Genomic DNA, 21002 nt, shown 5'->3' on the forward strand with positions numbered 1-21002 from the left:
AGCTCTTCATTTTAAATTTCTTTAGCCGAAATTCCAACCAAAATATTTCAAATTTGTGCTAAATTAATAAAAAATGCTTCGAATCTCGGCCAAAGTCTCCGCGCGGTTTCGTCCGCGCTTCCCGTCCGTAAGTCGCGCAAAATGCGTAGAAAAACGGCCGAACGATCGAGCGAGCGAGATCGAAGGAGCGCGCGAGAGAGTCTCGCCTGCAAATTGGTGGAAAACGCGAGTTTTCGCACCGCGCGCCCCGTCCCGCCCGTTTCGTGAGGCGCGCAAGGAGAAAAATCGCTCTTGCGCCCGGCAGAGAAAGTCACTGTTCCGCACGCAGAGCTAACCGCAAAATTGCCGCGCACCAATGACCGAGATATTGGATAGTTTCGTTGCGAATGTCGCGCGCAGGACGGACGTGTGGCAACGTTAACCTGCGTCGCGGCTCGTTACTCGGGAATCTAATGCAACTATCTGGCGACTAGCGAGGTAAAAGCGCCTGGACAATCCTGGAATTCTTATTGATTTGGTCTTCAAGTATGGACATTTGAACTTTCAACACAAAACATACGTACACGGGAAAAAACAGAACTTTGCTTAGAACTAATCAAATATCCGGTTAGAGATATGAACGAATTAATCGGAATCTTATCAACTCGAACAGAATTCCGGTTGAAGATATCAGAATTCTATTCGAATTGAATACCTGCAAGTCAACTGAATTTCTTTTTCCATGTGTGTATATATATATATATTTAGATATATATACATACTTAATATTTTTTATGTTTAAAATTCAAATATTTGTATTTAAAGTTCAAAACAATAAGAATATTTACGTGCTCTGCCCGTCAAAAGTTTCCGTATAAAATAGTATAAGTTACCTATAAAATAAAGGAGAATAAAAGAAAAGGTATATTAAGCTAATCTATATTTTTTTTATATTTTCCTAATAGTCCTAATATTCAAATATTTTATTTTATCAAATATATACTTTATTAATCTATATTTGATCAAATATTTTCTAAAATAGATATTTTAATTACTTTGAACAAAAATATATTCTAAGTATTATAAACTTCAACAAGAAACTGTCTTCTCTTCAAAGGCAATTGGACCGTGAAGTGCGTAAGAATTGTCTGTGTCGATATTATGGGAAGTTCGTCAAAAGGTCTGGGATAATATCTCAAAAGATTATTTGGAAAGTCTTGTAGAACGCCTGCCAAGACTGGTCAATATTGTGATCAAGGCAAAAGGCGGATTCTTTGAAGATAGTTGAAGTTCTTGTTGGAGTTTATAATACTTAGAATGTAGTTTTGTTCAATGTGTAATTGAAATATCTACTTGAAATACTAATTGAAATATCTACAGAAAATATTTGATAAAATATAGATTAGCTTAGTATTCCTCCCGTTTTTCTTTTATTCTCCTCTATTTTATAGGTGTACGGAAACTTTTGACGGGCAGTATACGTGTCCGAGCATTGGCACTTTTTCAGGCAGGAAAGAAAATTACGGTGACGATAAAATAATATAATCCTGATCGAAAGGTGAGTTTTTATAACAATTTTCTCGTTATTTGGACGTTATCATGGTCTTCCACTTGAATTTATCTTATCACCTTGCTCGAAATCTTTATGTTATGCAAAAGTTGTATAAAAATAACGAGTGATTACATTCGTAATTTCAGGCTATAAAATGTTGGCTGGTCGCAAGTGCAACGTTAGGCAGAGTTGACGAAGACACACTCGTAGAGGGACGTCTATAGTTGATTAGTACTAATTAAGAAGGAGAGAAGGGAATCACACGCTCGTCGACTAACAACCGCACCAGCCGACAAGCGGAGAAGATGGATCCTTATTCATTGAGGTGAGTTACCGAGAAAGCTTACCAGGGAGTGCGACCCATTGAACGCTGCAGACGCTTTGAAGCGTTTGAAGAAAAGCCACGATACTCTCTTAAAATAAACCAGTCAAATATCACTGAAAACAGTGAATATACACTGATTTGCAATTATTAATATAGTACTGAAAGTATTCAGTGCTATACTTGTAACTGATATCAGTGACCAATCATTGATTCATTTTAACTTTCTAACCGTGCTCTGGATCTTTTTTTACTCAGAGCAGTTTCAAAGTTCATACAGTTTTTGTAATATTCTAAATACTAATGTGATACTTCGTGACTTTTCGAGTTATTTTAGAAAAAGTCAGTGTATATTGTACTAAATTACTTTATATAATGCTAAAATAAAATAAAATAAAATAAAATAAAATAAATATAAAAAAATATAAAAAATATAAATATATAAATATATAAATATAAAAAAATACATATATGTCAATTAAATAGTGAGTTCTCACCACTGAGTCTATTTAGACTCTGAACTCAGTCAAAGTATACCCGAAACGAACACGATTAGAAGGTTAAGAGAGTATGGTGCTTCAAAACATTCGCAGCATCGAATGGGTCGCGCTCAAAGAAATCACTAAGTAGCGAATAACGCGACGTGAGATTAATTTCCGTGCCTATTTTCGTCGCTTCGTTTGCTACTCCACTCGCCGAACTCGTCTCCGTACGTGTAACGTCTCATGGTTAATACGAACATTTCAAGCGTTCAAGTAAGAAGAAGTAAGCGAGATGAGTAGGAATTTCTTTTTTGCTGACTGATTTCGCGCGAGCAGATGTTGACTCCGGATTTTGACGTGATGCGTGACTGAGGAATACGATAGGATTTTTTGGGTGATGAACGAGATGGACGCTGTCGATCCAGCGATCATCCAACGTCATCCATCTGTCGATCAATCCGCCCACTTGAGGGCAATTTATCGAAAGCTTCCAGCAGGTCTGGTTAGACTTTTTTCTCGTGCTCTTCACTGAAGCAATCTTTTCACGCTCAATCACTCGTGAACGGGACAAACAGCGGAGATTTCGAGTGTCCCTTTCTCTGGTTCTTTCTTCAGATCATTCTTCAGGACATTGCCATCCGTGGACAAATCTCTCGCAAGTATATTCCGAACGAAAGTCCTGGCGATGCGTTCGCTCGGTAAAGTGCGTTCGAAAGAATTTCTTTTAAAAAGTCTCTCCTCGAGACTGCATCACACTGATGAGGAATTTCTGAACTTAAGTGTTCAGCATTAATCGATTTTTTATGAGATATATTAAAAATCCTAAAGGATCTATAATAAAGGACCTATAGTAAAGGATCTATAATAAAGTAGGAATTTTACAGAAGCTGTTTTTAGAGAAGCTGTTAAATTATTTACTAAAAAAATAATTTTAATTTTAAAATCAAACGTTATATTATATTAATCCAATCTTAAGAATGTTAATAGTAATATTAGTTTGAATAAATTATTTTTTTTTTATTTTAATGTTTTTTTTAAATATTCAAATTGTCGATTCAAATTGTTTTTGATTATATGGGGAGGATGTTACAGTTTTTTTATGCAAATTCTTCTCAATTTTATTATATTTTCAGTGATGCAGAAATAGATTGTATCGGAAAGATTAATAAAATTGAATATTTAAAAAAAAATATTAAAAAAATAATTTTTATAATAATTTTTAAAATAATTTTTAATAAAAAAAAAAATAAAAAAAATAAAAAAATAATTTATTCAAACTAATGTTACTATTAACATTCTAATTAAGATGTTACTATTAAGATTGGACTAATATAATATAATATAATGTTTGATTTTAAAATTGAAATTATTTTTTTAGTAAATAATTTAATAGATTCTCTAAAAGGCTGTAAAATTCCTATTATTCCTACTTTATTATAAGCCCTTTACAATTTTAAATATATCCTAAAATCTTACATTCTAATGAAGTTAAAAAAGTAATTCTAATAAAAGTAATCAATAATAAATAAATTATAGAAATAAATTCATCGCGCTAAGGAATATTTCGCTAAAAACTTTGCTAGACATATAACATACTTTTGACAACATATTTCTGTTCTTAAAATATAAGAATATGTGCTATAATATAATATATGTGCTTAAAATATAAGAATATGTGCTATTCAGTACTTGTCTCGTAGCTGTGTTGAACGAAGGAAAGAGAGAAAGAGAGAATAGAACAAAATTAACGTGATTCTTAGGACAAATACACTTAACAAATTTTTTCTATCCTGTCAACGAAACTACTTCTGCTCTGATAACGAATAATTTGTAAAACTAGTTACGTCAACTAAATTTTTTTGATGTCACTACGAATATGCAGTAGCAACGACGATTTTGCTAAAAGAGCAAAATTATTTTTCTCCGTGCATAAATAACGCGTATAAGCGACTTTGCGGCCGCGGCTTGAACAGAGAGTTTAATTTCACTTACCCGAGGAACCAATTCCGTCGGCGAGAGGTTTCAAGTGTTTCCGTTTGGCAACGGGCGAAGATTCGCGGCGTCGTCGAATCCACCTGGGTTGTGGCACGTTCCATCTCCTTCGCAGCTGCATCCTGAAACAGTCGTTGAGATCGTTATTTCAAAGTAAAATCATCGAGGGAGGAAGGGAATATCATCCTAAAGCCAGAACTGTACCGGAATCGTTCTACGAGGCGAAGGTTCGTTGAAAATATCGCGAAATATAATTATATCATAGAGTTGGACGTGTTCACGCGTTCCCGTGTTTACTTCTCTCTCTCTCTATATATACACGTCAATATTAGATTAGGTGTGTGAACGCGTTGCTGAGTGATCATTAAAAGCTTCTTCTCGATCATGGCATCAAGTTCCTAAGGTCATACTTGAGACGACGGCGATATTCACACGAGCGATTATTCGCCGATCTTCTATTTCGACACGCACGTGTCGCTCTGCTTGATGAATTATCTTTTAAATGCAATAACGTCTATGCTGTTCCCAGCTATGGATTGCCATGGTTCTGTTTGGATGTTTCTCTATTATAATTTCGAGTGCGCGACCGTTGCGGCTGTAAACATTATTTGCGAATTTATTTTAGCGTTCTATTAATCTGTAAGCTGATTGTTGGCACTTCTGTTTAAAAGTGAGTAATTTATGTCAATTCGTCCTTTCTTGTTTTTTCTTTTTTACGTATATATCTGGAATATCACAATCCTCAGTTTTGTATTTTTCAAACTTTAAGGGATTTACTATCCAAAATCAAAACAATAAGATGAAGTAAAAATACCAACTCCTGAACACGTACCCAATTCTGGATACTCTTGTTTTGGGCTTCAAATATGGATATCTAAAAACTTTCAACATAGAATATTTCTTTTCAACACAGAAGCTCTCCTAAACTTTGTGGTGAGCACACCTTATACTGCACTGTAAAAACTGATGTGTTAAATTTAACATTTCATGTGTCCCAAATCGTCCATTCTCATTTATATGTAAATTTAACACAAAATAAATGTGGTAAAAAATAACACATATAATATGGAAAAAATTAACACAAGAATTTAACACTTGAATACCATCAGGAATCACAGTTTGTGTTAAATTGACATATATATAATGTTAAATTAACTAAAATAAAACGTTACTTTAACATTTGAGAGAAGTATTAATCTATGGTTTTAACAAAATGAAAATGTTAAATGGACATAATCTATGTCTGACATATTAAATATGTCAATTTAACACAACCTGTGATTCCTAACGATATTCAAGTGTTAAATTCTTGTGTTAATTTTTTCCATATTATGCGTGTTACTTTTTAACACATTTGTTTTGTGTTAAATTTACATATAAATGAGAGTGAATTTGGAACACAAAATGTTAAATTTAACACATCAGTTTTTACAGTGTGAGAAAAAGATTTACTTGCGGGACATGAAGTTTATTTCTGTGCAATAAAATTGATTCCATAAAAAAAACTTTTGTTCCACAAATAAATCCCAAGATCCTATTCTACCAAGATCTATTCTCTCTCTCTCTCTCTTTTCTTCGTTCAGCACAACTACGAGATGCGTACAGGTGCTTAATTTCGCCACTAAAGAAGCGAGTCAGCGTTTTAACACGCACAAAAAATAACGCTGCCGCGAATCATTCCGAAATCAGCATTCTCGTCCTCGCGCCGGATCGTTTCGCGTAAAGAGCACGCCGTGCACGCTACTTGAAGCTCGATGATGTAAGTACCACGTGATTGTCGTGCGGAAAATAACCGCTCCTACGATCGGAATGAAAGGAAGTCAGGCAGGCTCGCGAAGAGTCCTCGTGCGCGATTTCATCGCGAGGAAGCCGCTTTCCCGAGCAACAATCTGACAGTCTCGAGCTTTGGGCGAATCAATTTCATCGTACGTAGCTGCAATCGACTCGCGCGAGTAGCATGGAAGAGAAGCAATGCACGTTCCACTCCTCTCGTAGTACTTTCGCGTTTCCCTTGCCGGGCGGCACCGGAACTTTTGCAACAAGCGCCAAAAGGTACACGATCCGAAAATAGAGCGAAGATCATACGCGGAGAGCTCTTCGCGAGTGTCGCCGCGTGCTCTTCAACGCACACCTAGCATTGCTAAATCAGGGCCAAGGTTAGCGACGCGCCCGGCGTGGTTACGGCAACGCGAATAACGCGGCTACTTTTAGCGGCGCGAGTTTAGGATGACATCGAAGACGCAGTCCTTCGGAGCAGAAGCCGGCGGAATCGCGAAGGATTCGCGGGGCGGACGTGCCATCGAAAGGATGCGCCGATAATGACAACGACACGTCGTCCAGCGACGTTGGAAAGTTGAACGGCCGCGAGGCCGCTGTAATTAGCCCCGCGAGTGAGTACACCTCGCGGTTGCACGTGTGGACTCGTATGGGTATATAACGATCGGTTGCGAGCGGCGGAAATCGACGGCGAAATCGTCCGCCTGTCGATCATGCGAAATGTCAGACGCTCCGAGGAGCGCCCTGCTTATTATTCACTCATTCGCGCGAGTCTCGTTGCGCATCTTTATGGACGCGGGTCTAATCTCAGCAGAGGTCGAGGTGAGATTGACGCGAAGCGTGGATTCCCGAGTCAAAATTTTGGCCCTGTGTTGAACCTTGAATTGTACAACACAGTAGGAGCCAAGTTAGCAAAGTAGGTTTAATTCTAATGATACAATTTATTCCTATTTTGAAATTCCTCTTTTCACTTTTTTCAGCGTTAAAATAGGTTGTATTATAGTAGGATGTTAATAGTAAGGTTGAAAGTAGAGTTAAAATTACGAGTCTAGTAGGTTAAAAAGAATCAAAAGAGATTGATGTAGGTTTCAGAGTATTAAAATAAGTGTTAAATGGAATAGTAAGGTTGAAAGTAGAATCAAAATTTCGACTCGAGAAATAGTAGGAGTAAATTATATCGTTAGAATTAAACCTACTTTGCTATTTTAGCTCCTACTGCAGAATTCAAGGTTCAAAATTTCTAGTATACTAGAATACCTGAGTCGAAATTTTGACCCTATGTTGAACTTTGAATTGTACAACACAGTAGGAGCCAAGTTAGCAAAGTAGGTTTAATTCTAATGATACAATTTATTCCTATTTTGACCCTGATGATATCTGAAATTCCCCTTTTCACTTTTTTCAGCGTTAAAATAGGTTGTATTATAGTAGGATGTTAATAGTAAGGCTGAAAGTAGAGTTAAAATTACGAGTCTGGTAGGCTAAAAAGAATCAAAAGAGATTGATTCTAGTATACTAGAACCTACATCAGGTATTCTAGTATACTACAATATCTGAGTCGAAATTTTGACCCTATGTTGAACCTTTAATTCTAATGATATAATTTACTCCTACTTTGACCCTGATGATGTTTGAAATTTCCGCTTTCGCTTTCTTTAACGTTAAAGTAGGTTGTGTAATAGTAGGATCTTAGGAAGCAAAGCAGGTTCAGTTGCAAACCTCTATTGAAGCTTTAGCTCCTACATAGAATATATGTATTTTATAGAAATATTTGTAAAATTTAAAAAATAATGAAACAGAAACGTCAAATAGCATACAAAATATACATTTTATTTGTTGCATATATTTCAGACATCATCAGGGTCAAATTAGAAGTAAATTATATCATTAGAATTAAACATACTTTGCTATCTTAGCTCCTACTGCGACGTAGAATTTAACGTAGGGTCAAAATTTCGACTCGGAAATGAGTGTCAATATCGTCGAAATAGGTTTCACCTAGGTTGTAGATTACCTAAGTAGGCTCAAACTATTTTTAAGAGCGTCAAAGTAGCGTCAACATTTTGACAAGGTAGAGTGAACTACTATAATAGAAATTGGGTTAAAATTAACTAAATCGCAAGTATCTTAAGGGAATTTTTCAGTTCTTTTATAGTAAAAAAATTAATATTTTAAAATTAAATATTTTCACGCATTTGTCAGTGGTTTACCCGATAATGACAAGCTTACAGGAATTTTCTACTTAAAAATTCAGCTTAATTGAACCACAGAGAGTCAAGATATTACTGCAAAATGACGACCTTGAAAAAAAACTAGATATATTTTATAATTGTATGTACCATATATTTATATCAAGTATTTGTTCATCAAAATTATATTTTTCTTCTCTTTATATGTTTTATAGATACGCGTTAAAATAATACTTTCGCCAAAATAATATTCATTCAGTTTGTCATAAAAAATTGTAAAGAATAAGCACGATTTTCAAGCAATATGACTCTCTAATCCCCTTAAAATTATTATCCTCAGCAAAGAATAATTGTTTGATAATAGTCCCACAGAAAGAAGGGTTTATTTGTGGGATAAAAATTTTTTTCATGGCATTAATTTTATTTCACAGAAATAAACTTTATGTCCCACAGATAAATCTTTTTCTCAGTATAAGGTGTGCTCATCACAAAGTTTAGGAGAGTTTCTACATTGAAAAGAAATATTCTATATTGAAAGTTTTCAAATATCCACATTTGAGGCCCAAAAAAAGAGTATTCAAGATTAGATACGTGTCGAGGCCTTGATAATTTTACTTTATCTCATCGTTTTGATTTGGCATCGACCAGTTGTGATGTGGGTAGAATGGTGATGAGACGTGTATGGCCGTTGCATAATAACATGCACCGACCTCCGCCATCCGGTGGCATTCTGACCTTACTATTTAGACTTCACAAAGCTTCACTGGGAAAAAAAGAAATAGGAAGCCACCATAATAAGGAGTAGTAGACTAGATTTCTCGACTAGATTTCTCAACACTGGGTGTCCTCTTTCACCTCGGCGACGACTCTACGAGAATAAATCGTTCAATTGTTAATTGTGTTCCCGACATAAAGGCTCTTAAGGTTCTTTCTAAGGGATCTTTTATTATTCGTGGCGTTCGACACAGCGTGTGGACACGCATATTGTGTCGCAAATAATGAGATAAATTTCCAAAGAGTCGTAATCTCGATATTTCAATATCCAGGCGATCTTCGAAATATCGGGGACACACTATTATCTCGAAAAGTTACAATATCAAAGTCGCTGTCTTTCAATAAATAGAAAACTTACTGTTACAACCAAAAAATTACTATTATCTCGAGAAAGCTGCGTTAATAGGTCAACTAACGTGCGTCAGTTCGTCGGCAGACAGGATTATTTTTTTAGGTAGCACACTCGATGAACCATCTTTCTAATAACAGTAAAACAATGGTTTTTCTCATTATTTTTGTGGTTAAAATCACAAAAGAGTATAGTTGACGCTAAAGGCAACTATATTTTTCTCTCAGTGGAGTCTTACTATTCCATTCAACACTTACTTTGAAAATTGCATCAACCTCTTTTGATTCTATTTAAGAAGTTAATCTAGATCCCGAGTCCTATATTGAGCCTTGAATTGTGCAACGCAGTAGTAGCTAAGTTAGCAAAGTAGGTTTAATTCTAATGCAATTTACTCCTACTTTGATTCTGCTGATGTCCGAAATTTCCCTTTTCACTTTCTTTAGCGTCAAAATAGATGTGGAATGGAATAGTCAGGCTGAAAGTGGGATCAAAATTTTGACTCAAGTAGATTAAATAGAATCAAAAGAGGTTGATGCAGATTTCAAAGTGTCAAAATCAGTGTTGAATGGAATAGTGAAGCTGCACTGAGAGAAAAATTTAGTTGCCTTTGGCGTCAACTATGCTCTCTTGTGATTTTAACCACAAAACAAATTAGAAAAATCATTGTTTTAGTAACTGTAATTAGAAAGATAGTTCTTCTAATTATTTTTCTGCGTGGTTAAAATCACAAAAAAGTATAGTTGACGCCGAGAGCAACCATATTTTTCTCTCAATGTGAAAGTAGGATCAAAATTTCGACTTGGAGATGCTATCAGTTTCTCAAACACCATAATAAGAACGATTCCGATGCAACATGTGCAATAACTTTCACACTGAGAGAAAAATATAGTTGCTTTCGGCGTCAACTATACTCTTTTGTGACTTTAACCAGAAAAATAATTAGAAGAACCATCTTCCTAATAACAGTTACTAAAACAATGGTTTTTCTAATTATTTTTGTGGTTAAAATCACAAAAGGGTATAGTTGAGAGCCACGGATATCATTGTCCCACACAATCGGCCGGAGACTGCCGTTTTGACATCACTCGCGTTTGGTAAACAAGAGCAGTGTTCGTATTCGCGATAAGTCGATCGAACGAGCGTGTCTCTCTCGGCCCTATTCTTCCAATCGATACACAATCGCGGCATTTAATATCGTCGTAATAATGCAAAGAGCAAATTACCATGATAGTGTCGTAATCGATCGGCGTTAAAAGCCTATTCGTTTCGCAAGCGCGCATCTTTTGCGCGCCGCGCGTGACAATATTTTCCCAGCTACTCGGCCGACAAGTTTGCAAAATGCCGCGACGTTTACGTTCACTGTGTATTTACGCTTGTGTGTACACGATTATTATATCGTGATAGAGTCTACGATTCGGGTCAGTATTACGCGAATATGAGGCTACTTGAGAGAGAGAGAGAGAAAGAGAGGTGCTGTCTTGACGTTAAATCGATATTTCGTAAACGCAGAAGACTTTTACAGTAAAAATTACTATTCGCGTAACAGATCAACATTCTGCAGTGATTCACTCTATCCTTTCATTTTATATGTGCCACTCGCATGTATATCTTAGGAACTGAAATGTCTTGTTAAAATACTGGCTACGTTTCTAGCGAGACTAACTATGTTCCTTAGCGAGAATAAGCTTTGCTGACAATCTATTTCTGGACACACACTATTAAAAAAAAACATAATAAAATTAAAAAGAATTTATACGAAAGAAAATTGATATTCTCTCCGTGTATAGACACGCCAGTTTGCGCGATTTATACACTGAGAAAAAAAATACTAAAAAATGAACAAATATTTATTAGGTAGATAGCATTAACATATTTACCTAAATCAAGATTCATTTAAGCCGAGTATCGTTTGCTTAAACCGAGTAAACAATACTCAGTTTAAATGAAAAGAATTTTAATTTAAGTAGATTTAAAACAAAATATTCGTTAGCCTATGACTAGCTCTACGTGTAGCGTTAAATAAACAAAAACAAAAGTAAATATGTTAATATTACCTAACGAAATATTTTTGTTGTATTAACCAAAACTTTGTTCAGTCCTTTGTTTGGACAAAATAAATGTTTATTTGATTCAACAAATCGTTCTCTCTGTGTATAATTTACTTAGATCTATACTCTTTTATTTTAATCGAATAAACAATTGTTTTCATGAGAAGCTGAGGTTTTGTTACTTACTTAGATACTTGTTAATTAATTACAATTCGTACAATTCTTGAGGAAGATCTACGGACAACCAGGACTCGATAAATATGTCTACTTAATGCGGCCGGACTTGCTTCTAATTTAGCGCGACGCGCGTTTTCTCCCACACCTCAGACTATGAACAACACAGTTCATAAATGTGAAGTGTTATTTATGGATCATAAATGCGATTTCCTATCGAGCTGCGTTTTTTCCTCGATTCGTCTAGAAGCCGTTGTCTAGAAAAAAATTCTGTTTTGCAAAGTGGATAACGAGAACGCCCATTGTATCTCATCTCCGACGCGTCTTTTTAATCGAAGACTCAGTCAAGTAGTGATCAAGCGACGAATTTATAAAGATCGGCAGAAAATGATTTGATTTTTAAGCAACGCAAATATGATGTCTGGCAGATTGCACAACGAGACTCGCATCTCCCGTTGAGGAAACTCACGGAATATATTATAAATATGAGAGAGAGAAGGAGAGTATCAGTATATTTTCCTTTAGCTCACACCGCCGAGAAGGGGATTTGATAATTGGACAATTATATTCTTTAACCGCACACATCCATCTATTTCTTACTTCTACATTGAGAGGAAAATTATATTAAAATCAACAAATATTTCTTTGATGGGTGCCATTAACATATTTATTTAAATCTATATTCTTTTTATTTAAATCGAATACTGATTTAAATAAACAATATTTAGTTTAAATAAAGAATGTAGATTTAAGTAAAGAATGTAGATTTAAATAAAGAATGTAGATTTAAGTAAATATGTTAATGGCACCCATTAAGGAAATATTTGTTGATATTAATATAATTTTTCTCTCAGTGTATCTATCTAGTTACTAATATCCCTAATAATAGTCACATTACTTCTCTTCAATTGACTTTACGACTTGCGATATCACTCTCATTAGCTAAACGCTTTTGTAATTTCCTTTCGCAAACTTTTTAATTTTCACTCTTTACTCTATCTATTTAATTTTCAATCTTTACTCTATCTATACTTTCTATTTGTTATGTCTAATAGCATTAAACGATAATTAGAAAAGACGACAACAAAATTAAAAGAAAAATTATAGTAGACTCTCAAGTGTCAGCTGATACACTGAGAAAAAATATCTAAGAAATATTTATATATTCGGTAAGTACTAATAATACATTTACTTGTACTAATCTGAAGAGAGAGAGAGAGAGAGAGAGAGAGAGAGAGAGAAAGTTTTTCAAATAAAATATATATCTTCTCAAAACCTCAGCTTCTCACGAAAACAATTGTTTATTTGATTAAAATAAAAGAATATAGATCTCTACGTAAATTATACACAGAGAAAACGATTTATTGAACCAAATAAACGTTTTTTTGGAATGGTCCAAACAAATTTTTTAATTGACCAAACAAAGTTTTGGTTGACACAACAAAAATATTTCAGAACTAAGCTGTAACTAAATATTTTTGTTGCATCAAACAAAACTTTGTTCGGTCAATAAAAAAATTTATTTAGACCATTCCAAAGAAGTGTTTGTTTGATTCAACACTTTCACATTTTGTGTATGTTGTGTTAAATTATATGTGTGTATCTATACAGAATAAATATGTTTTTTTGTTTGTGAATATCTTTTCTCTCGGTGTATATATTTTTACGACGGATGCACAACATCCGGACATAACTATACGAGAGTCGAGTTTCAAGAATTTCAAGAATTACTGATGACGCATATCGTATGTCTCGCAGCACGAAACTTGCGCGAGGTCGACAGCACACTATAACTCTGAAGACCGATATGACGAATATTTATTACTGTGCGTATAAATATCACTAATCTAATAATAATGTATAATCTAAATGAATATTATGTCACGGAGAACACTCGTCGATACTGGAGTCACTCACGGAGAAAAATAATTTTGTTCTTTTAGCAAAATCGTCGTTGCTATTGCATATTCGTAGTGACATCAAAAAAATTTAATTGACGTAACTAATTTTACAAATTATTCATTATCAGAGCAGAAGTAGTTTCGTTGTCAGGATAGAAAAAATTTGTTGAGTGTATTTGTCCTAAGAATTACGTTAATTGATGCAAAATAATGTATCCTTAGCAAATTTATTTGCTAAGCAAAACTGCAACTGGTTATATAAATCTTGGTTCTTATAGCAAAATAATTTGTAAATTCAGCAAATTATATCCAGCAAATAGTGATTAGTACTCTGAACAAATCTTTTTATAATAACGAAAAGACTTTGCTTGTCCAGCAGAAAATTTGCTGGGCCAGCATATTATTTTTCTCCGTGTGCACGGAGAAAAATAATTTTGCCCTTTTAGCAAAACCGTCGTTGCTGCTGCATATTTGTAGTGACATCAAAAAAATTTAGTTGACGTAACTAATTTTACAAATTATTCGTTATCAGAGCAGGAGATTCGTTGCCAGGATAGAAAAAATTTGTTGAGTGTATTTATTCTAAGAATCACGTTAATTTGCTATTGATGCAAAATAATGTATTCGTAGCAAATTTATTTGCTATCGGAGCAAAACTGCAACTGCTTAAATCCATCATGGTTTTTACAGCAAAATAATTTGTAGATTCAGCAAATTATATCCAGCAAATAGATTAATACACGGAAAAAAAGGTTTGGTTGAATTAACCAAATACCTGGTCGAATTTGAACGATTCAGAAATTTCGATTGAAGTAAGTCAACCAAAAATCTTGTTAACTTAAACAGAATTCGGGTTACTTCAATTTTCTGGATTGTTCATATTCGACCAGATATTTGGTTAATTCAACTAAATCTTTTTTTCCAAATTTCAACCAAATCTTTTTGCTATCCATATAATAACGAGAAGACTTTGGTAGACCAGCAGAAAATTTGCTGGGCCAGCAAATTATTTTTCTCCGTGTGTATAATCTAAATGAATATTATATCACGGCGGACTCTCGCCGATATTGGAGTCGCTGATCATGTCGCGGCACTGCGACGTACAGTCGGCGTAAATCACAAGCGTTCCGAAAAAGAGGCGCGAATTATGGGTCGCAAGAAAAATTCGAAGGATGAAATTCGCGCGACGCGACGTTAACGTCTGTTGTTCTCGCAGCGGGACTTTATTAACGATCGATGACGTCGGCTTTGTTGCAGTGTGGAGCGGGAGGCTTCGAAGAACATCGAGGAGAATGAGCGAGAGTGCTTCAAAGACGCGATCGTCTCGAGTCGGAGCCTCAACAAAGGATTCGTCGAGCCGACCAACCTTAAAAACGCTATCCGCGAGGTACCAATTACCGTCATTATCCCGCGCGCGGGATGGCTGTTTGCTTTTATTTCGTAGCAGTAGTCAATTTTCCGCCGGGACGTCAAGACCCCCCGAGAAACTTCCGAGACAAAGATGAGAAAGTTTCCATTTTTTTGTGTTGAAGATTTCACAAGAATTACGATAAGCTCGATAATTACGATATTTCTCAATTTCTTTTTCTAAAGCAGTTTGTACTCTCTTCAAAGTGAATCAGTGCAAATGTTTCTGAAGATGTTTTTGAGAATGTTTCAATCAGAATAGCAGCAGCACTTCATGCGACAATCGGTGAATACTCGTAGATTTTCGAATGAGAACATTTTCTTTCAAAAATACTACAGCGCTTTTAACTTTAACTATTTGTTTTAAGTGAAGAATAAAACACTGAAACTTCACTTTAGAAAGAAAAATGAGTACGATATTCTTCAATCTTTCAAAGGACAGTCTCAATAAACTCGATATTTTTTTAAATCAACCTTAATGAACGCGGAAATAATAAATCAACACTTTTTGGTACTTCATCTTATAGCTCATTGATTTGAGCAATGGAAAAATAAGATTCACTGCAAGATCTGTACTATACTACAATTTCGCTGCACGGAAAAAAAGATCTGCTACATAATTTGCCACTTTTTCTTTGCTGTAGAAGCCAATTTCCTTGCTATGATAACAAGAAAATCTGCTCCTGCAACAAAAAAAGTATCTAAAGCAATAAATTATGTTTAGTTGTCCATCTGTAGCAAATTTGCTACGTTAGCCACTTGTTTTAAGTATTTCAGTGAAGAATACACTGAAACTTTACTTCAGAGAGCAAAATGAGTACGACATTCTTCAACCTTTCAAAGGACAGTCGCAATAAACTCGACATTTTTTTTTAAACGACCTCAATGAATGCGGAAATAATAAATCAATAACTCTCGTTTACCTTTCTCATTCGGTCGTTTCCTCGCGGGGGAAACGAAGAGACAAACAATGGGTTTCTCGCGGGGCTTTTCTTCGTGTCAATCACGCGGAAGCTGTACATAGCTCGCTCGGACCTTCGCAGATCGCCGCATGCATCATCGCAGCGTCTTTCCACATAGCGGTGGGCCTCAGTATGGCGTACTCGGCGACTCTCATTCCTCACCTTGAGAAGGAGGATGCGGAAGTGCACGCGACACAAGAAGAAACTTCCTGGATAGGTGAGATACGTTGGAAGAGACATCATTGATATCGCGAGAGGCGAGCACAGCATTGTTCTGCGAAAGAGATAAGGACGATTGCAAATATTAATTACGAGTCTCAATAGGAACTCGGCCGTGTCATTCTACGTGTCGCTCGAATTGCGCACACAGAGAAAAATAATTTATTGGCCCAGCAAATTTTCTGCTGGTCTAACAAAGTCTTTTCATTATTATATGGATAGCAAAAAGAATTGCTAAGAGTACTAATCACTATTTGCTGGATATAATTTGCTGAATCTACAAATTATTTTGCTATAAGAACCATCATGGATTTATATAAGCAGTTACAGTTTTGCTCCGATAGCAAATAAATTTGCTAAGGATACATTATTTTGCATCAATTAACGTGATTCTTAGGACAAATACACTCAACAAATTTTTTCTATCCTGTCAACGAAACTGTTTTTGCTTTGATAACGAAAATTTATAAAATTAGTTATGTCAAGTAAATTTTTTTGATGTCACTATGAATATGCAGTTGCAACAACGATTTTGCTAAAAGGGTAAAATTATTTATCTCCGTGTAGCAAAATAATTTGTAGATTCAGCAAATTATATTCAGTAAATAGTAATTAGTATTTTTAGCAAATCTTTCTGCTATCCATATAATAACGAAAAGATTTTGCTAGACTAGCAGAAAATTTGCTGGGTCACACGGAAAAAAAGGTTTGAATTAACCAAATATCTGGTCGAATATGAACGATCCAGAAATTCCGATTGAAGTAACTCGAATTCTATTTAAGTTAACAAGATTTTTGGTAGACTTAAACAGAATTCGGGTTACTTAATCGGAATTTCTGGATCGTTCATATTCGACCAGATATTTGGTTAATTCAAACCTTTTTTTCCGTGCAGCAAATTATTTTTTTCCGTGTACGAATATGCAGTAGCAACGATGATTTTGCTAAAAGAGCAAGATTATTTTTCTCCGTGCACCCTTCGGGATCGCGAGATAATGCAAGATTGCGACAAATTCCCGCACGCGTTTGTTACGGAAATGCTTATCGTGAAATGCTTATCGCAAGAGGTCTGCGTGGATAACGTAACAGCGCGATCGAGTTTCGCGCAGTCATTGTCGATATAGCGCCGGCGGCCTATCATTGTGTTGATTAAATTGATTAATTGCACGCGAGCAGATGCTTCACATGTAGCGATACGTGATGAGAACCCCGACCGAGCGGAGCGCGTCGACTATTGCGACACTTGGCCCATCGATTTTCGCGCTCTGATTAGATACGCGTTATGCAATCCAATTCGCACCCCGTAATCGCTGTCGTGATCCACAATGGGAATTTATTGTCGGCCGCCTAATCCAAAAGGACCATATCTTTCCCGTCGTACACGGAGAAAAATAATTTTGCTCTTTTAGCAAGATCGTCGTTGCATATTCGTAGTGACAGCAAAAAAATTTAGTTGACGTAACTAATTTTACAAATTATTCGTATCAGAGCAGAAGTAGTTTCGTTGCCAGGATAGAAAAAATTTGTTGAGTGTATTTGTCCTAAGAATCATGTTAATTTGCTATTGACGCAAAATAATGTATTCTTAGCAAATTTATTTGCTATCGGAGCAAAACTGCAACTGCTTATATAAGTCCATCATGGTTCTTATAGCAAAATAATTTGTTGATTCAGCAAATTATATCCAGCAAATAGTGATTAGTACTCTTAGCAAATCTTTTTGCTGTCCATATAATAACGAAAAGATTTTGCTAGACCAGCAGAAAATTTGCTGGGTCAGCAAATTATTTTTCTCCGTGTAATTTTTCCTGAAACATTGACAACTGTCGCGCAAACAGCGCTGATTCTTTTTACCTTGTATGAATTCTTAATTTCTGTTACGTGCTAAGGGAATTCCGTCGAGAATAAGATTATGTTTCTTTGGGTGCAATTCGAATTTAAGGATTCTTAAGGGGACTGGAAGGTCAGATTGCCTGAAAATCGTGCTCGTTTTTGACAATTTTTTATGACAAACTGAATCAATATGCGAAAGTGTTGTTTTTACGCGTATTTATACAATACATAAGGAGAAGAAAAATATAATTTTGATGAACAATATAACCCAATACTTAATATAAATGTATGGTACATGCTGTTAAAATATATTTTGTTTTTTTCAAGGTCGTCATTTTGCAGTAATATCTTGATCCTCGGTGATTCAATTAAGCTGAATTTTAGGTAGGACATTTTCGTAAGCTTGTCATTATCGGGTGAACCACTATAATAGAAATTGGGTAAAAGTTAACAAAATCGCAAGTATCTTAAGGGAATATTATTAAAATTTTTAGTTTTTTTATAGAGTAAAAAAATTGATATTTCAAAATTAAATATTTTGACGAGTTTGTCAATAGTTCATCTAATAATGACAAGCTTACGAAAATTTTCTACCTAAAATTCAGTTTAATTGAACCACCGAGAGTCAAAATATTACTGCAAAATGACGACCTTGAAAAAAAACGAAATAATTTAACTGCATGTACCATACATTTATACCGAGTATTTGTTTATCAAAATTATATTCTTCTTCTCTTTATATGTTGTATAAATACGCATGAAAATAATACTTTCGGATATTCATTGAGTTCGTCATAAAAAATTGTCAAAAACAAGCACGATTTTTAGACAATCTGACCCTCTAGTCCCCTTAATTCGTATGAATGAATTTCATTCGATTAAAGTGAACGTGTGAAGTATAATACATCACATCCACTCTTCAATTTCGAATGAAAATATTCAGCCGACGATTCGGAGCAGAAGCATTCACTCCAAGTGAAAAATATCTTGATTGTCGCTCTACCTATTCAGTGGGATTTTACTCGGAGAAATTTAGAGGGGCGGACTAAGGGCCGATCTTCCAATAGCGCGACTTGAATTTAACTTTGGACTCTGTTTAAATACGTATTGTTAAGAGAGAGAGAGTTTAAACGTAAATCTACACCTTAAATCGCCGTTGGAAAATCCGTGTGTAGAAGACAAACGGAATTAAGGTGAGACCATTTTGACTTTCAGCCAGCTTGGTCGTGGTATGCGTGCCGGTCGGCGGTGTCTTGGGAGGCTTCCTGATGGAGACGGTCGGTCGACTGAGAACTCTGCAGATCGGCTCGATACCCTGCGTGGCGGGCTGGATCCTCATTGCTCTCTCGACGAACGTGCCGATGCTACTGGTCGGTCGTCTTTTAGCCGGATTAGCGACCGCTCTAGCGAGCTCACCAGCGATCGTCTACATCACCGAAGTGGCCAGGCCAGAACTACGCGGCTCTATGATCTCCTTCGGGCCAACGCTGGCCTCGTTAGGAATGGTGCTCTCGTACTTAAAAGGCGCTTATCTGGACTGGCGACTGGTTGCCTGGCTCAGCATCATCTACGCGGTTGTACCGGTGGTCCTGGTGGAGCTCTGGGTACCGGAATCGCCGGTCTGGCTCGTCTCGAAGGGACGCATCGACGATGCCAAGAAGTCCTTGGAACGGTAAATTCGATTCGGTTATTATGACAGTATAACAAGCGGATTATTGGTCTGTTCTTTTCAGTTCTTTCAATAAATTAGAGTGAGAAAAAATATACTTGTCTCACTTTAACTTATTGCACCAGTTCAGCAGTGTAGCTGAAAAGAACAGACCATATGACTGTCTCATCTGCGATAGCAGGTGAGAAGAATCTCGTTTCTCTCTTGAGAATGCATCTAGTCGGGGATCAGCGGCAAAGGCGCGGCAGGACTGACCGGGGGATAAATCTCGGTTTTACAGTTAAACGTTGCAAGGCGATTGAGTGACAGAGTGATAAAGACCGATCCTTCGCGCACAGAGGATCGCGCTTGATATTCGTGACACGATAGATTACTCATCGAGATAAATCACCGTGATTTTCCAGCACACGTTCGCAATATCGTGAGCTGTCCGTCTACTTCTAAACGTAGCGTGTACACACGATTATTCTATTCATAAACGATAATTATAATGCAGGCTTTACAAGAACGAGACGCAAGGTAAGGTGTCCGTGGCCGAGACGCAATTCAACACTATTATGAAGGAGAATGAAATTAAATTGAGCGAACAGCGACGCAGCAAGCACGGCAACAACATGTTCAGCAAGCTGCGGGGATTCCTGAAGCCGACCGGATGGAAACCCATGGCGATACTCTTTCTCCTATTTTCGTTCCAGCAATTCTCCGGGATTTACATAACGCTTTTCTACGCGGTCACCTGGTTTCAGGTACGGGGGAAGAATTTTCTCATTCGAATCTGAGTTTCAACGCGTTTCTCTTTTCTCTTACTCTCTTACGAAGATTCATTACGAATACGCGATCGAGATAAGTAGAGTCACTCTAATCAGAGCTTGGCCACAACGCGCGGTTTCGTCAAAACCCTGCGAGAAAGAGAGGCATATTTTCAATCTCTCTCTTTGTCTATCCTTTCTTAACTTAACCTAAGCTACTGCTATAGGCGTACCTTGATTGAATATTGTGTGGAATTTGACGAAACATAGCGGACCAATCAAAAGTTATTCTCTTATTAGAACCATTATTAGAATCATTAGACCAAACTCTGATTAGGGTGACTCTAGAGATGAGAAGCTCGATTTGTTTCGGCGCAGTTGGTGGTGAATGTTTTTCTTTAATACAAAAATTAATAACTCTCTAAATAACAATATTACAGGAAAATAATAAGCAAGTGAGAGTCAGCGCTGATGTACGAGCGTATTTTTATTTTTAAATGAAAATTGTAAACGTTTCAGTCCTAACAATTTGGACCCTCTTCAGTACAATTAATATTATAGTATAAATCCGATGCCAATGATGTCGAATAAACGGAAATTGTCAGTTACCAAGCTGACAATAAGC

General features: G+C 36.1%; 2 protein-coding genes across 5 annotated transcripts in view; one reads left to right on the forward strand and one right to left on the reverse strand.

The window, feature by feature from the left end:
- LOC116844500 (facilitated trehalose transporter Tret1-like) overlaps nt 1-16013 on the reverse strand; it is a 74673-nt gene extending 58660 nt beyond the window's left edge. The window contains exons 1-2 of one of the 2 annotated variants that reach the window (XM_032816070.1): nt 15869-16013; nt 4328-4449 (exon numbers count right to left, since the gene is read on the reverse strand). In XM_032816070.1, coding sequence (XP_032671961.1) covers nt 4328-4448 — 121 coding nt within the window. In that variant the 5' untranslated portion in view covers nt 4449; nt 15869-16013. Of the gene's footprint in view, nt 1-4327; nt 4450-11649; nt 11759-15868 lie in introns of those variants that run through there. The other variant, XM_032816071.1, reaches the window with a different exon arrangement.
- Nucleotides 1-21002, forward strand: part of LOC116844502 (facilitated trehalose transporter Tret1-like) — a 32893-nt gene that overhangs the window by 7898 nt on the left and 3993 nt on the right. Inside the window, exons 2-7 of one of the 3 annotated variants that reach the window (XM_032816079.1) lie at nt 1431-1537; nt 1678-1856; nt 14796-14925; nt 15989-16124; nt 19175-19631; nt 20125-20374. In XM_032816079.1, coding sequence (XP_032671970.1) covers nt 1837-1856; nt 14796-14925; nt 15989-16124; nt 19175-19631; nt 20125-20374 — 993 coding nt within the window. In that variant the 5' untranslated portion in view covers nt 1431-1537; nt 1678-1836. Of the gene's footprint in view, nt 1-1430; nt 1538-1677; nt 1857-4423; nt 4555-14795; nt 14926-15988; nt 16125-19174; nt 19632-20124; nt 20375-21002 lie in introns of those variants that run through there. The other 2 variants (XM_032816078.1, XM_032816080.1) reach the window with 2 other exon arrangements.

The sequence above is a fragment of the Odontomachus brunneus genome, unplaced genomic scaffold (assembly GCF_010583005.1).
Source record: "Odontomachus brunneus isolate Ranch 3 - 2012 unplaced genomic scaffold, Obru_v1 Obru_scaffold_042, whole genome shotgun sequence".
Taxonomy (NCBI): domain Eukaryota; kingdom Metazoa; phylum Arthropoda; class Insecta; order Hymenoptera; family Formicidae; genus Odontomachus; species Odontomachus brunneus.